The 15,592-nt window shown below is 51.6% G+C and overlaps 1 protein-coding gene across 1 annotated transcript; it reads left to right on the top strand.

Annotated features, from left to right (window-relative positions):
- The first annotated feature begins 11,038 nt into the window (after nt 1–11,038).
- Nucleotides 11,039–15,098, top strand: LOC136568133 (polyhomeotic-proximal chromatin protein-like). The gene is made up of 4 exons (XM_066567983.1): nt 11,039–11,205; nt 12,887–14,408; nt 14,457–14,705; nt 14,754–15,098. The coding sequence occupies exons 1-4, from the start codon at nt 11,039–11,041 to the stop codon at nt 15,009–15,011; spliced, it is 2,196 nt and encodes a 731-aa protein (XP_066424080.1). The 3' UTR covers nt 15,012–15,098.
- Nucleotides 15,099–15,592: the final 494 nt, after the last annotated feature.

Raw genomic sequence — 15,592 nt, 5'->3', positions numbered from 1 at the left:
GATTTAGGCTCGGTCTTAATTTGCCTTCCAGTGCCATTTCCAGGCTGCCCCAACGCCCACAAATTCCCTCCTTTCCAGGAACCCTCTGCATATCCCAAGGCACAAAATCCAACCTTTTCTGAAAGTCGGAAACCCAGATATCCCCCCAAAAATCGAGATTCTCCATCCCAAACATCACCCCAAAACATTCAGATTCTCAATCCCAAACATCGCCCTAAAATATTGGGATTCTGAATCCCAAACATCCCCTCCAAAACCTCAGAATTCTAAAAACCCAAACCTCCCCAAAAATCCCAGGATTCTCAATCCCAAATATTCCCCCCCCAAAACCTCGATATTCTCAATCCCAAACCTCCCTAAAAAATCTCAGAATTCTGAATCCCAAACCTCCCTGAGGAACCTTGGGATCCCCAATCCCAAACCTCCCCAAGGAGGAACCTCGGGATCCCCAATCCCAAAATTCCCCGAGGACCCCTCGGGATTCCGGGACTCACCCAGCCGGTGCCGAGGGAGCAGCGGGAGCGGAGTGGATGCTGGAGAGGGGAGATTTGGGATCTTTTATAGGGTTTGGAAGCCCTGCCTTCTGGGAATGAGTCCTCCTGGCTGATGAGCTCATTCTTTCACAAGAACCTTGCCCGGCCGGGTTTTACACGTAGGCACTTTCCAGAGAGGATTCTGAGTTCGTTCCCCTGACTAATCCCGCTCAGCTGTGGGATTTCTCCCTGGGTAAAGGTCAGAGCCTTGGGATGGTGGAGTTGTGGGAGACCCCGTTGAGGTTTGGGGGCTTGGTGGGGTTTGGTGCCACCTCAACCCATCCAGGGGCCATTCCACAGCTAAAACACCCCCTGATGTCTGAAATTCCTGGGATTTACTGGGAATTCCCACCTCAACCCATCCAGGGGCCATTCCACAGCTAAAACACCCTCTGATGTCTGAAATTCCTGGGATTTACTGGGAATTCCCACCTCAACCCATCCAGGGGCCATTCCACAGCTAAAAGACCCCCAATATCTGAAATTCCTGGGATTTTATTGGGAATTCCCACCTCAACCCATCCAGGGGCCATTCCACAGCTAAAAGACCCCCAATATCTGAAATTCCTGGGATTTTATTGGGAATTCCCACCTCAACCCATCCAGGGGCCATTCCACAGCTAAACCTCCCCTGAATTTTCCTTGGGAAGAACTTCACGGATTTCCCTCAACTTTCATTTCAGTCTGGCATCACCAGGAGGGATTTCCTGGAAATTCCAGGAATTTCCTCCTGGAAGGGGTGGTCAGAGCCTGCCCAGTGAGGTTTGGAGTTGTCACTCCTGGAAGTGTCCAGGGAATTCCTGGAAAGGAGTTGATGCATCTAAAGATGGACTCAATAGCCTTGGAGGGCTTTTCCAACCTCAGTAATCCCAGAATTCTCTGGATAAATCTCATTTTCCACGGAGATGCAGCTCTCATCCATCCAAACGTGATGGAGCAGGGAGCTGAGTTCACCTCCGCGGATTTTTAACAATATCCAAGATTTTCCCTACCCGAATGGAATATGAGGAAGAGGCCCCACGGAATTCCAGATGGGAATTTAAAAAGGTGTTTCAGCCTAGGCGTGAAATAAAGGGAATTCTGCATTCCCTGAGGATTAGTCCAGGTGGAACGAAAAACAGACATTTATGGAGTGGGAAAAGCCTCTGAAATGCAATCCCAATCCCCCAAATCTCCGGGATCCATCGGGACACGGCTCCTGGAGACGCCGTGTCCCACCCAGACGGGAATTTCGTCACCTTTGGTCATTCCGGGCTCATCTCCGCGGCTTTTCTGGGGCTTTTATCGGATCGAGATCCCGACACGATCACTTCCAACAGGCTGAGCTGGTCCCACCTCACCTCCCGGAATTCCTGGGCAACACCTGGAAGCGGCTGCACCTTTCTCCCTCAACAACCCTTCGGCAGCTCAAGGCCAGAAAATTCTGGAATTTTCTCCCATCCATAAAATTCCCGCTTTCCCCCTGGGTCCTGCCTTGCTGTTCCCTCTGGGATAGGCTCGGTTTTAGTCTCCAGCTTTGGGAATACCCCAGCCCAAGCCCAAAGCCTGACTCAGGCCTTGCTGGTGCTGGTGCCGATTCCAGGCTGGAATTAGGGCACTTCCCAGACCTGCCCGGCTGCTTTCGAGGCAGCCTGGCGGCTGGCAGGGCTCGGGACCGAGATAAGCTCCTGGAATTGTGCCCTTCCCATGGGGAGATGCAGGGAAGGAGATCAGAGTCCTCAGAACCTTGGGGTTCGGCACTGCCCCGTTCCTGGAGGTGTCCGAGGAAAGGTTGGATGGGGCTTGGAGAGACCTGGGACAGTTGGAATTGTCCCTGGCCATGGCAGGGGCTTGGAACGGGATGATCCTGAAGGTTCCTTCCCAACCCAAACCATTCCATGATCCTCTGATTTTCTCGGATTCTCTGATTTTATTTTTCCATTATTTCACGCTTCTGTTATTCCGTGATTCTCTGATTCTCTTACTCCATGATTTTCTGATCCTCTGACTCTATTATTCCATGATTTTGTGATTCTGTGATCCTCTAATTCCACCATTTTGTGATTTTATGATTCCACGATCCTCTGATTCCATGATTTTATGGTTTCATGATTCCATGATTCTCTGATTCTATAATTCCATTATTCTCTGATTCCATTATTCCCTAACTCCATGGTTTCGTGACCCTCTGATACTCCATGATTCCCTGATTCTGTTATTCCACGATTTCATCATTCCCCGATCCTGGTTTTTGCCCCGCCGAGGCCGGAGCAGCCGAGTTTGAGAGCGGACGGGGAATTTCACCACCTCCAACCTTCCACCCGAATTTTTGTGCAATATTCCCGAGGGAATTCTCCTCCTCAGGTCGGTGCTGTCCGTCCCTCAGAGCCCCAGAGAGGGACAGGGCACCTCCACCTGCTCGGGACATTTTTATTTAAGCAATAAATAAAGAATTTCTGGAATATTTCGGTGCCAAATTTAAACTCGGAACGTGCAACGCCCAGGGATTAAAGTCAAACACTTCCCATGGCTTGGGAGGGAGAGACCTGAACCCAAACCTAATCCTAAACCTAATCCTAAACCCTGTCTGGAGATCAGGAGATGTGGCCTGACCTTAAACTGGTTTGGATCCAGTCTGGAAATGCTCCGGAGGTCACTGGGCAGCAACCTCAGCACAAAAATTGTGGATATTGCCCAAAGAGGCTCCCTGGAAAGGGAGGGAACGTTTTTTTCCTGGAGGAGAGGTGGAATTGCTTTTCCCAGCCCCGGGAATTGCACAAAAATCTATTTTTAGCCAAACCTTTGGGAAAATGACGGGAGAAACGTGAGGGAATGGAGGGAACGTGGAGCTCCCTGTCCGTCCCAAATATTCCACGAATTCCAGGGATCGCGACACCGCGGGGTTGGGAATTCCCAGCCCCGGCATTCCCGGGTGGGATTTGCTCCTCCAGATCCCACAAATCCAGAATTTGCCAGGGACCTCCCAGGCGCTGAGCAGGGAATTCCCAGGAGTTTTCCCAGGAGTTTTTCCAGGATTTGCTGCTCCAGATCCCACAAATCCAGAATTTGCCAGGGACCTCCCAGGCGCTGAGCAGGGAATTCCCAGGAGTTTTTCCAGGAGATCCAAACGGGAGCTGGTGGCTCTGTCTGGGATGTCCCGGAGGCGTCTCAGTGTCCCCAAGGGTCCTGGAGCTCCTTCGCTTCACTCGGCCAAAAAAATGGATCTGAATTTTGGGGAGCGAGGACCCCTCACCCAAGATCCCATGGATGCTCCCTTGACCTTTTTCGCTACCTCAGATTTGGGGATTTTCATGCAATTCCCAGATGTTTTTGGGAAGTGAGAACCCCTCAGTCAGGACTCTGCAGGTGCTCCTTGACCTTTTTTTCCATCCAGGATTTGGGGAAAGGATCAGGTTTATTTGGGAAGTGAGGACCCTTCCCTCAGGACTCTTTGGAGGCCCCCTGACCTTTTTGCCACCCAGGATTTTGGGATTTTTGTGCTGGGATCAGATTTTTTGGAAGTGGGGAGCCCTGCAGAGAATCTGGGCTTGGGCTCCTCATAGATGCTCCCCGACCTTTTTGCCACCCAGGATTTTGGGGTTTTTATGCAGGGATCAGATTTTTTTTGGGAAGGGAGGACCCCTCCCTCGGGACTCTGTGGAGGCTCCCTCACCTTTTTTCCACCCAGGATTTGGGGAAAGGATCATATTTTTTTGGGGGGAAGTGAGGAGCTCTCCCTCAAGACTCCACAGACACCCCCTGATTTTTCCCCTGCAGGATTTGGGGGTTTTCGTCCAGGGATCAGATTTTTTTTTTGGGGAAGCGAGGATCCTTCCCCCGTGGTTTCGTGGATTGCCCCTGATTTTCTCCCGAGGATTCAGGACCTTTGTGCACAGAGGGGAGGATCCTCGGGAACTTTTGCCCCGCCGGATTTCAGCCGTGAGTCAGGAGCTGCCGAACCGGCCCGGCCTGGCCCGGGGCTCCCGCAGGGTTCGGCTCCTCCCATCTCGTTGTTGTGTCCAGCTCCGGGCTGGACATGGCGGTGAACTCATCAAACAAAGGCTTAATTAGCACCTGCTGGATGGCTTAATTAACACCTGCAACATCTCCCGGTATCGGTCTGGAGCCTGGAGCAGCTCCTGTCCCAAACTCCCGGGACTTTTGTGGTTCCCCTGGAAGTGTCCAAGGCCAGGCTGGATGGGCTCGGAGCCACCTGGGAGGGTGGGAATTGCCCTGGGATTTAAGGTCCCAAAAAACCGGGACACCCCCAAGTGCTGCAGGATCCAAGGACTGGATCTGGGGTGTCCGTGGTCCTTTCCTGGACGTTTTTTTTCTGACAGGTTGGGAATGTTGGGAATGTTGAGCCTGTGGAGACCTCCAGGATCTGCAGGGGCTCCAGGGAAGCTGGAGAGGGATTTTTCCTCAGGAACTGCGGGGACAGGACACAGGGAATGGGTCAGGGGGACAGAGGGGGGATTGGGGTGGGATTTTGGGTTGGAATTGTTCCCTGTGAGGGTCCCAGGTTATCCCATGGATTTCCCATCCCTGGAAGTGCCCAATTCCAGCCTGGAGCCACCAGGGACAGCAGAAGGTGTCCCATGGCAGAGGCTGGAATGAGATGATTTTTAAGATCCCTTCCAACACAAACCATTCCACAATTCCATGATTCCTGAACTTCCCAGGACCCAGACAATTCCCATAAAACCGAGTTTCCCAGCTGACTCAGGGACTCAAGTCTCCTGTAAAACCTCCCCATAAATCCCCTAAGCCCCAGCCCAAAGCTTTTGAGTCCCATTTTTGGACTTCCCAGCCTGTTCCTAAGTCCTCCTGGGCTGCTCCCTGAAAACCTCCGGCTAATTCCCGGCCTAATAAATTCATCCCTAATTTTCTTCTCTTCTTGAAAACCTCCTCTTAATTCCCAGCCTAAATTAATCCCTAATTTCTTCTCTGCTTGAAAACCTCCTCTTAATTCGCAGCCTAAATTAATCCCTAATTTCTTCTCTGCTTGAAACCCTGCTGCTAATTCCCAGCCTAAATTTGTCCCTGATTTCCCCCGCAGGGCTCTGATTGCCTCACTGAAACCCCACAACTCTTCCAGCAGCCGTCCCATCAAAGAACCCAAATCCCGATTGCTTCATTCCCCCTCCGGAGCTCGCTGGGGATGAACTCGCTGGAGTTCAGCCTTTCCCAGCTTTTTCCAGGACCTGCTGGAAAGTGGAGCAGCCTTGGCGTCAGCCAAGGAGGAATTGGGATACAGAGCCTGGTTTCAGCCTCCCTGACCTCTTGGAAAAAATAAAATCCCTTTTTTTTTTTTTTTCCCCCTGGAATATCAGCTCTGTGGTGCTCCTGGTGCCACTGGGAAAGGCAATTATTGGCTTTTGAGCCAAAAAAACCAAAAGGATTTATCTTGGATTTTGTCCTTTCCATGGGTTCCATGAGCTGGGCTGAGTTAATCACTAAAATAATTAAAATTTCAACCCTGGGCTCGCCATTTGCTCCATCGCAGCACGAGGCAAATCCCAAATCCCAGGGTTTTATTCCCCGTGGAATCCCAGCACGGGGATGGAGCCGATGGATGGAGTCGCTGAGGGAAGAGAAAAATTGGTGCTGAAACCCCAAAAAAGCTGAGCTTTCAGAAGTCACCGGGGTTATTCTGACCCTAAAGCCAGGCTTAACCTCCCCCGAGCCTGTCCCAGAACAAAGAACTCCTAATTAGAGAAACCAAGAGTTAATTAAGTAATAAAACCCTTTTAGGGTGAAGCAAGAGGGACTCAGGTGAGGAGTTTCATTCTCATTTTGCCCTGAGTGCTGTTAAATCGCCCAAATTGGGAATTTACTCATCATGAGAGAAGTTTTCTTGTCTGCAGCTCCTGTGCAGCTCTTTAATTACAAATTAATTAAATTAACAAAATTACTCTGAGCACAATCGCTGCCCGTCCCCTCACGTTTCCTTTGCTCCCTGCCCTTCCCTCTCTGCCCCGTGCCTGGAATGGTTTGGAATGGTTTGGAATCATGGAATGGTTTGGAATGGTTTGGAATGATGGAATGGTTTGGAATGGTTTGGAATGGTTTGGAAACATGGAATGGTTTTGGAATTGTGGAATGGTTTGGAATGGTTTGGAATGGTAGAATGGTTTTGAAATTGTGGAATGGTTTGGAATGCTTTGGAATCATGGAATGGTTTTGGAATGGTTTTGGAATGGTAGAATGGTTTGAAATCATGAAATGCTTTTGGAATGGTTTGGAATGGTTTGGAATCATGGAATGGTTTTGGAATGATGGAATGGCTTGGAGTGGTGGAATGGTTTGGGTGGGAAGGGACCTTAAATCTCATCCAGTTCCAACCCAGGGGCAGGGACCCAAGCTGCTCCAAGCCCTGTCCAGCCTGGCCTTGGACACTCCCAGGGATGGGAAATCCATGGAATTACCTGGGACCCTCACAGGCAACAATTCCTCCCCAAAATCCCCCCCAAATTCCCCCTGACCCCATTCCCTGTGTCCTGTCCCTGCAGTTCCTGAGGAGAAATCCCTCTCCAGCTCCCCTGCAGATCCTGGAGGGGCTCTGGGGTCCCAGCATTCCCAACATTCCCAGCATTCCCAGCCTGGATCCACTTCGCGGCCTCCCAGATCCAGTGGCGAGGAGGGGCTGGGCTGAGCCAAACCCGAAATTAAAACTTTTCCTGGAGACACAGAGGGAGGGAGGGAGGATCCCAAGGGATTTTCCAGGAGCCGCCTGCGCGGGCCAATGCTGCGCTCTGGTGGCTGGGGACACTCGGGTGACACTCGGGTGACGCTCGGACCTCTGTCCCCTGGTGGAAAAGGGACGTGGGAACGGGGCTGGAGCAGCTGGAGAAGGTTCTGGAAAATCCTGAGGGATCGGGGTGGGCTCAGCCTGGAGAAAAGGGGGAACCGGGGGGAATTTGGGATCTGCCAGGGGGGATTTGGGATCTGATCCCAGGGAATGGGGCAGGACAAGAGGGAACGGCCTCGAGCCGTGCCAGGGTGGGAAATTTGGGAAAACTCCTCCTGGAAAATGGAAAAGGCTTTGGAAGGGGCTCGGGGAGGGTTGGAGTGGCCGTCCCTGAAGGTGTCCGAGGAATTCCTGGACGTTTTTCTGGATGTCCAGGTGGGGACCGAGCTTGGACTTGACAATCTTGGAGTTCTTTTCAGGGATTTTGGAATTCCGGCCTTTTCAGCCCACCAGGTGAAGGTGGAGGAAAGGAGTTAAAGCAGGGAGGGGTTGGAGGAGGGAGGAGGAGCCCGGTGGGACCTCGGGGATTCTCCACCCCACCTTTAATAAGTCAGGAACGCGGGTTTGGAGGGTGAGGCTCCAGGAATGCAGAGCTCCCTCCCTGCTCCAGAAATAGAAACTCTGGCAGAAGAACAAAAGGAGAGAGAAGGGAGAGGGAAAAAAAAAAAAAGAAAAAAAAAAAAAAAAAAAAAAAGGTGAATTTTCGATGCGTTGGGTTGAAACCTCAGGAGATGGAAAATCAGCCCCGCTCCAGGAATTCCCACCTGGGAAGCGCCTTCCAATGCCCGGCCACCTTTCTTTTCCAGGTGGAAATTCCTGCTGGTGCCCCACCTGCCGCCATCCAGACCTGGAGAAATCGATAGAAATTTAAATCAATGGGATCTGTTTATGGTTTATATTTCTGTGGATGTGAACTGCTCGCTTTGGTCAAAGGGAGGTTCCAAACTCCGAAAATGGGAGCTGAAAACCGCAGAGGAATTGTGGCTCCAGATCAAAGGAAGGATTCCTGCCGGAGAGAAACCACAACAAAGCCACGTCCTCGTGGTCCAGGTGGAGCCGGACGCCCAGAGCTGACCAGGAAAATCTGGATGCGTTCCTGATGGAGAATTCCCGGAAAAAAAGGGAGGATTTCGCCCTCTCTGCTTCCTCCCCCATGTGGGGCACAATTACCCAAGAGCTCCCAAACTTCCTGATTCGTTTTCGTGTCCAAAACATTCGGGGCCCTTTCTCCCGACCACAAAAACCACCTGGGTGGGGCCGTTTCTCCGAGTTCACAAGAAACCCCAATTTTTAATAAAAAAAATTAAAATATTCAGGCCCTGACCCCTCCCTGTGGGTTTGAGCTCCGTGTTGGTGTCACCAGGGCTGGGCTTTATTGTGTCCTGTTCCCTCTGAGCTCTGCTGGAGCCAGCAGGGCCAAATTGGCCTTTTTGGGGGTTTTTTTGTGTCACAATGAACCCATAAAAACACTGAGCAGATTTTTAATGACTTAAAAAATCCATCTTCCATTTTTTGGGGTTATTTTGTGTCACTATAAACCTCTAAAAGCGATAAGCAGATTTATAATGACTTTAAAAATCCATCTTCTGGTTTTTTTTGGTTTTTTTTTTTTTTGTGTCACAACGAACCTCTAAAAGCACTGAGCAGATTTTTCAGATTTTTAATGATTAAAAAAATCCATCTTCTCTCTCTTTTTCTTTTTTTTTTTTTTTTTTTTTTTTTTTTTTTTTTTTGTGTATGTGTCTCTATGAATCCGTGAAAGTGCTGAGCAGATTTTTAATGACTTTAAAAAAAATTAATCTCCCGGTTTTACGAGGATTTTTTTTTTTTTTTTTCGGTCTGTGTGAGGTAAGGAGCCGAACCAGTGAGAAAGTCGCACGTGATTTTTGGAGGAAGTTTTCTTTTTGGGTGGCAGCCCGGCCGGTTGTGCAAGGGCTGTGCCTCACCTGCCCCGGTCACCTGAGAGTCACCAGGGCCACATTCCCGCTGCTCTGGGGACAGGTGACAGCCCCGGGACCCGCGCGGGGACACCCGGAGCCAGGGGTGACCAAAAGCTCCAGGAGCTGACAAACTTCCTGCAGCCCCGTGCGCCCTCCCCAGGCATTCACCTCCTTGTCTCTCCCAGAGGTTAAAAAACTCCTAAAACCAGGAATTCCCTTTTTTTTTTAGGTCAATGAAGATCTGCTCAGCGCTTTTAGGGGTTCATAGTGACACAAAAAACCCCCAAAAACAGAAGGTGGATTTTTTTAAGTCATTAAAGATCTGCTCAGCGCTTTTAGGGGTTCATTGTGACACAACCCCAAAAAACAGAAGGTGGATTTTTTAAAGTCATTAAAAATCGGCTCAGCGCTTTTAGGGGTTCATAGTGACACAAAAAAACCCCAAAACCCAGAAGAATATTTTTTAAGTGATTAAAGATCTGCTCAGCGCTTTTAGGGGTTCATTGTGACACAAAATACCGCCAAAAACAGAAGGTGGATTTTCTTAAGTCATTAAAAATCAGCTCAGTGCTTTTAGGGGTTCATAGTGACACAAAAAACCCCAAAACCCAGAAGAATATTTTTTAAGTGATTAAAGATCTGCTCAGTGTTTTTATGGGTTCATTGTGACACAAAAAAAAACCCAAAAAGGCCAATTTGGCCCTGCTGGCTCCAGCAGAGCTCACAGGGATCAGGACACAATAAAGCCCAGCCTTGGTGACACCAACACGGAGCTCAAACCCACAGGGAGGGGTCAGGGCCTGAATATTTTAATTTTTTTTTATTAAAAATTGGGGTTTCTTGTGAACTCGGAGAAACGGCCCCACCCAGGTGGTTTTTGTGGTCGGGAGAAAGGGCCCCGAATGTTTTGGACACGAAAATGAATCAGGAAGTTTGGGAGCTCTTGGGTAATTGTGCCCCACATGGGGGAGGAAGAAGAGAGGGCGAAATCCTCCTTTAATTATGGAATTCTCCATCGGGAATGAATCCAGGAACGAGTCCAGGCCCTTCCTGCTCGGAGCTGAGGGACAATTTCTCCCTGGTGATCCCGAGGAGAGCTGAGAGGGACCAGGACAAAGCCATGCCCAGCCCTGGTGACACCAACACTGAGCCAGGACCACAGGGCGGGGTGAGAACTGGGAGTTTTTAATTAAAAAAAATGAATGTTCTGATGGATAATGAGCTGCACCCACCACAAGGGGGAATTTGTTTTCCTGTTTTCTCTCAGCGGATCGAAATCCACACCCAAACCTTGGCCAAACAACCCCAAAAATCCGGGCGCTGCGGGGTGGATGAGATGAAACCCCAGAGCTGGAGAATCCCATGGAAAACCTGTCCCAAATCCCATGGAAAACCTGTCCCAAATGCCATGGAAAACCTGTCCCAAATGCCGTGGAAAACCTGTCCCAAATCCCATGGAAAACCTGTCCCAAATGCCATGGAAAACCTGTCCCAAATGCCATGGAAACCCTGTCCCAAATGCCATGGAAAACCTGTCCCAAATGCCATGGAAAACCTGTCCCAAATCCCGTGGAAAACCTGTCCCAAATGCCATGGAAAACCTGTCCCAAATCCCGTGGAAACCCTGTCCCAAATCCCGTGGAAAACCTGTCCCAAATCCAGGTTTTTAATGACCGCCCCCGTGAGCCCCCCAGGGATGGGAAACCGCCCCCTGGAAAACCCATTCCTACACATCCAGCGCTTCCATCCCCACAAACAGCCCCGGGGCTGGGGCTGCTGCTCCGCATGCCACGGGAGGATTAATTATCCCCAGGTAATTGCTCTGGGAAGCTGACATGGAACCACTCATTGTCCGGGATGAGTCGGCGGCTCCGACTCACTCCGCGAGGGCCACGGGGCCGGCGGGACCCGGCGGCTCCTCCGGCGGCCCCATAAAAGCTCCGGCGGAGCCGGGACGCTCCGGTCGCCTCTGGAAGCTCTTCCCGTCCCCGGGAGCTGTTGGGTGAGTCCGGTTCCCGAGCCTCTGGAGGAATCCCAGGGGGGAATTTTGGTGATTGCCAGAGCGGGGGTGGGCCGGGTGGGGCGGCTCGGAGAGGATTCCCCATCACAAGAGGTTTCCAAAGCCGGGCTGGGCGGGGTTTGGGGTTGGGGATTGGGTTTGGGGAGGTCTGGGGTGGGTTTGGGAAACGCCAGCTCGTTTTGGGGTGGGATTTCCAGATTTCCAGGGAGGGATCTGGGGTGGTTTTAGGAAAAATAACACCTCAGTTTGGGGCGGGATTGGTGGATTCCAGGGAAAGATCTGGGGTGGTTTTAGGAAAAATACCATCTCATTTTGGGGTGGGCTTGGTGGATTCCAAGCAGAGATCTAGGGTGGCTTTGGAAAAAATACCAGCTCATTTTGGGGTGGGATTTCCAGATTCCTGGGAGGGATCTGGGGTGGTTTTAGGAAAAATAACACCTCAGTTTGGGGTGGGTTTGGTGTTTTCCAGGGAGAGATCCAGAGTGGGTTTGGAAAAATACCAGGTGGTTTTGGGGTGGGATTGGTGTTTTCCAGGGAGAGATCTGGGGTGTTTTTTAGGAAAAATACCAGCTTGTTTTGGGGTGGGATTAGTCGATTCCAAGCAGAGATCCAGAGTGGTTTTAGAAAAAAATAACACCTCAGTTTGGGGTGGGATTGGTGGATTCCAGGGACAGATCTGGGGTGGTTTTAGGAAAAATACCAGCTCGTTTTGGGGTGGGATTCCAGGGAGAGCATCCCCTGCATGAAAAGGTGGTGGGAGGGACTTTCCATCAGGAGCTGGAGCGACAGGAAAAGGGGGAATGGGGTAAAAGTGAAAGGGAAGGAATTTAGGTTGTGTTTGGGAAGGAATTGTTCCCTGTGAGAGTGAGGAGAGCCCGGCACGGGATGTTCCATGGATTTCCCATCCCTGGAAATGTCCCAGGCCAGGCTGGAGTGACCTGGGATAGTGGAAGGTGTCCCATGGCAGGGGTTGAGTTGATCTTTGTTGTCCTTTCCAACCCAAAGCACTCTGCAATTCTGGGATTACGAAATTCAGAATTATTCCTGATTTTCCCATATGAAAAATGCAATCTGGGAGAGGACTTTAAAACGGATTGGTTGGAATTTCTGTGCTGGAGTGGGAGACGATTCTTGGGGTTCACTGCTGAGTGCCTGAATCCCAGATTTGCCCCTGAAAAAGGGGAGTTTGGGAGTAAGGGAAGTTTTAATTAATGAATTAATTAAATGAATTAATTGGGTTTTTTTTGCATGACATTCAGTGCTGAGTGTCCACAAATGTCCCCAACTTGGTTTCAGGTCGTGGTGCAGAGTTAAAAACGAGGGGTTGGGTCCCTCAGGTGCTGCTGGGGCCACGATGGGACAGTGGCACAGCTGGGACGTGTCCCCAAGGTGTGGGCACCTCACCTGTCCAGGTGTCCTTGGGTGTCACCAAACGGGTGGGGAGGGACCCTAAAATTCACCTCATTCCAACGCCACCGTGTCCCTCACGTGTCCCCAAGATGTCCCTGAGGCCTCCAGCAGCTGGGACTGTGACACAGCTGGGACATGTCCCCGAGGTTTGGGGACCAGAGGCTCCCACAGGTGGGTTGGGGTGGGAGGGACCTCAAACCTCACCTGACTCCAACCCCATCCGTGTCCTTCCAGTCCTGCCACGTGTCCCCAGGATGTCCTGCCACCTGCACCAGCACCTCCCTCCGCTCCACCAGGACCCCGTGGCGCTGTCCCCTGGCGTCCCCTTCCCGCCTCAGCGGTGGCACTCCACCACCTGCATCCCCCAGGCTGTGCCGGGCCAGGCTGTGCCCCTGCAGCGGGCCGCGTCCTCCAGCGTGTGCCACCAGCAGAGCGTCACCCAGGCCGTGCCACCCCTCCAGCTCCACGGATCCCCCTGCGTGCCCCAGCGCCTCCTGCAGCAGCAGATTGTCCCCAGGCGGGTGACAGCGTGCGCGCCACCTCAGCAGAGCGCGACCGGCGGCCTGGGTGTCACCCGCTGCGTGCCACACCAGGCGGGGGTGACCCAGTGCGTGCCACACCAGGCGGGGGTGACCCAGTGCGTGCCGCAGCAGCTGCGGGTGCCGCAGCACTGCCCGCCCGTCCCCCAGCAGCAGCAGATTGTCCCCAGGTGTGTCACCACCTGCGTGCCGCAGCAGCGCCTGGCGGGCGGCGCGGGCGTCACCGGCGTCACCCAGTGCGTGCCGCAGCAGCTGCGGGTGCCACCGCCCCCGTGCGTCCCCCAGCAGCAGCAGATTGTCCCCAGGTGCGTCACCACCTGCGTGCCGCGGCCGCTGTTTGCCGCCAAGGGCGTCCTGCCGCAGCAGAGTGCCACCAGGTGCGTCCCCCAGCAGTGTGTGACCAGCGTCTGTCCCCAGCAGGGCGTCCCCACGTGTGTCACCACCTGTGTCCCCCAGCAGCGCGCGGCCCGGGGCGTCTCCTACCGGTGGGTGACGGCGCCCGTCCCCCAGCAGTGGCAGAGTGTCACCGCCGGTGTCCCCCAGCAGTGGCACGGCCGGTGTGTCACCAAGTGTGTCCCGCAGCAGTGTGACACCGGCGGGGCCAGCATTTGTGTCCCGCAGCAGCAGCAGCAGCAGCAGCAGAGTGGGACAACTTGTGTCCCACAGCAAAGTGCCACCAAGGGTGTCCCCCTGCAAAGCGCCACCAAATGTGTCCCACAGCAAAGTGCCACCAAATGTGTCCCACAGCAAAGTGCCACCAAATGTGTCCCCCAGCACTATGGGACAATCTGTGTCCCACAGCAAAGTGCCACCAAATGTGTCCCCCAGCAAAGTGCCACCAAGTGTGTCCCCCAGCAATACGGGACAATCGGTGTCCCCCAGCAAAGTGTGACCAAGAGTGTCACTCAACAGAGCGCCACCAAGTGTGTCCCCCAGCAGAGTGTGACCAAATGTGTCCCCCAGCAAGGCATGGCCAAGTGCGTCCCCCAGCAAAGCGCCACCAAAGGTGTCACCCAGAAGTATGGCACAGTTTGTGTCCCCCAGCAAAGTGCCACCAAGTGTGTCCCCCAGCAAGGTGTCAAGTGTGTCCCTCAGCAGTGTGGCACAGTTTGTGTCCCTCAGCAGAGCGTAACCAAGTGTGTCCCTCAGCAAAGTGCCACCAAGTGTGTCCCCCAGCAATACGGGACAATCTGTGTCCCCCAGCAAAGGGCCACCAAATGTGTCCCCCAGCAGTGTGTGACCAAGAGTGTCACTCAACAGAGTGCCACCAAGTGTGTCCCCCAGCAATATGGGACAGTTTGTGTCCCCCAGCAAAGTGCCACCAAATGTGTCCCCCAGCAATATGGGACAATTCTTGCCCCCCAGCAGTGTGTGACCAAATGTGTCCCCCAGCAAAGTGCCACCAAATGTGTCCCTCAACAAAGTGCCACCAAGTGTATCCCCCAGCAAAGTGCCACCAAATGTGTCCCCCAGCAATATGGGACAGTTTGTGTCCCCCAGCAGAGTGTCACCAAGTGTGTCCCCCAGCAGAGTGCCACCAAATGTGTCCCTCAACAATACGGGACAATTGGTGTCCCCCAGCAGTGTGTGACCAAATGTGTCCCTCAGCAAAGTGCCACCAAATGTGTCCCCCAGCAATATGGGACAGTTTGTGTCCCCCAGCAAAGTGCCACCAAGTGTGTCCCTCAGCAAAGTGCCACCAAATGTGTCCCCCAGCGACATGGGACAGTTTGTGTCCCCCAGCAGAGTGTCACCCAGTGTGTCCCCCAGCAGTCCGGTGGAGTGAAGATCTCCAGCCACTCCAAGAAATACTGCTCGGCCCCCAAGTGGCCCTGGTGACCCCCAGGGCGTGTGACGAGGACAATCCCTGGGAATGTGCCCACGATTCCCATTTTTTTTTTAACCCCCTGACTCCCGCTGAGTCCCCCAAACAGCAATTCCCCAAAATGTCCCTCGTGAAGTTTTTATTCTTTGGTTAAGATAAAAACCACAACTTGAAATAAAACCTCTTCGAAATAATGAAATTTATTGCAAGGTTATTTTATAAATGCTTCATTAAAAAGGTAATTAAATTCTTTATGCTGAAGATGTGCACTGAAAACAAAGTTTATTTACAGAAATATATGAATATTTTACATATACATGTATATATAAACTTAAATAAACGTTGTTGCCTGACCTCGGATTAAAATCTTGGGTTTCTGCCTCTTGGTGTTTTTTTATTTAATTAAAGAAATATTTATTTAATATTATTACGATTATTTTAAATTAACATTATAAATATTTAATATTATTATATTTATTTAACATGACATCTTTATTTAATGTGAAATATATATTTCACAGACATTTATTTAATAGAAAAAATATTTAATGGAAACATTTAATACTAAATATTTGTTCAATATTAAATATTTATT

The sequence above is a fragment of the Molothrus aeneus genome, chromosome 31 (genome assembly GCF_037042795.1).
Source record: "Molothrus aeneus isolate 106 chromosome 31, BPBGC_Maene_1.0, whole genome shotgun sequence".
Lineage (NCBI taxonomy): Eukaryota > Metazoa > Chordata > Aves > Passeriformes > Icteridae > Molothrus > Molothrus aeneus.
This window is presented reverse-complemented; position numbering and strand designations above follow the sequence as displayed.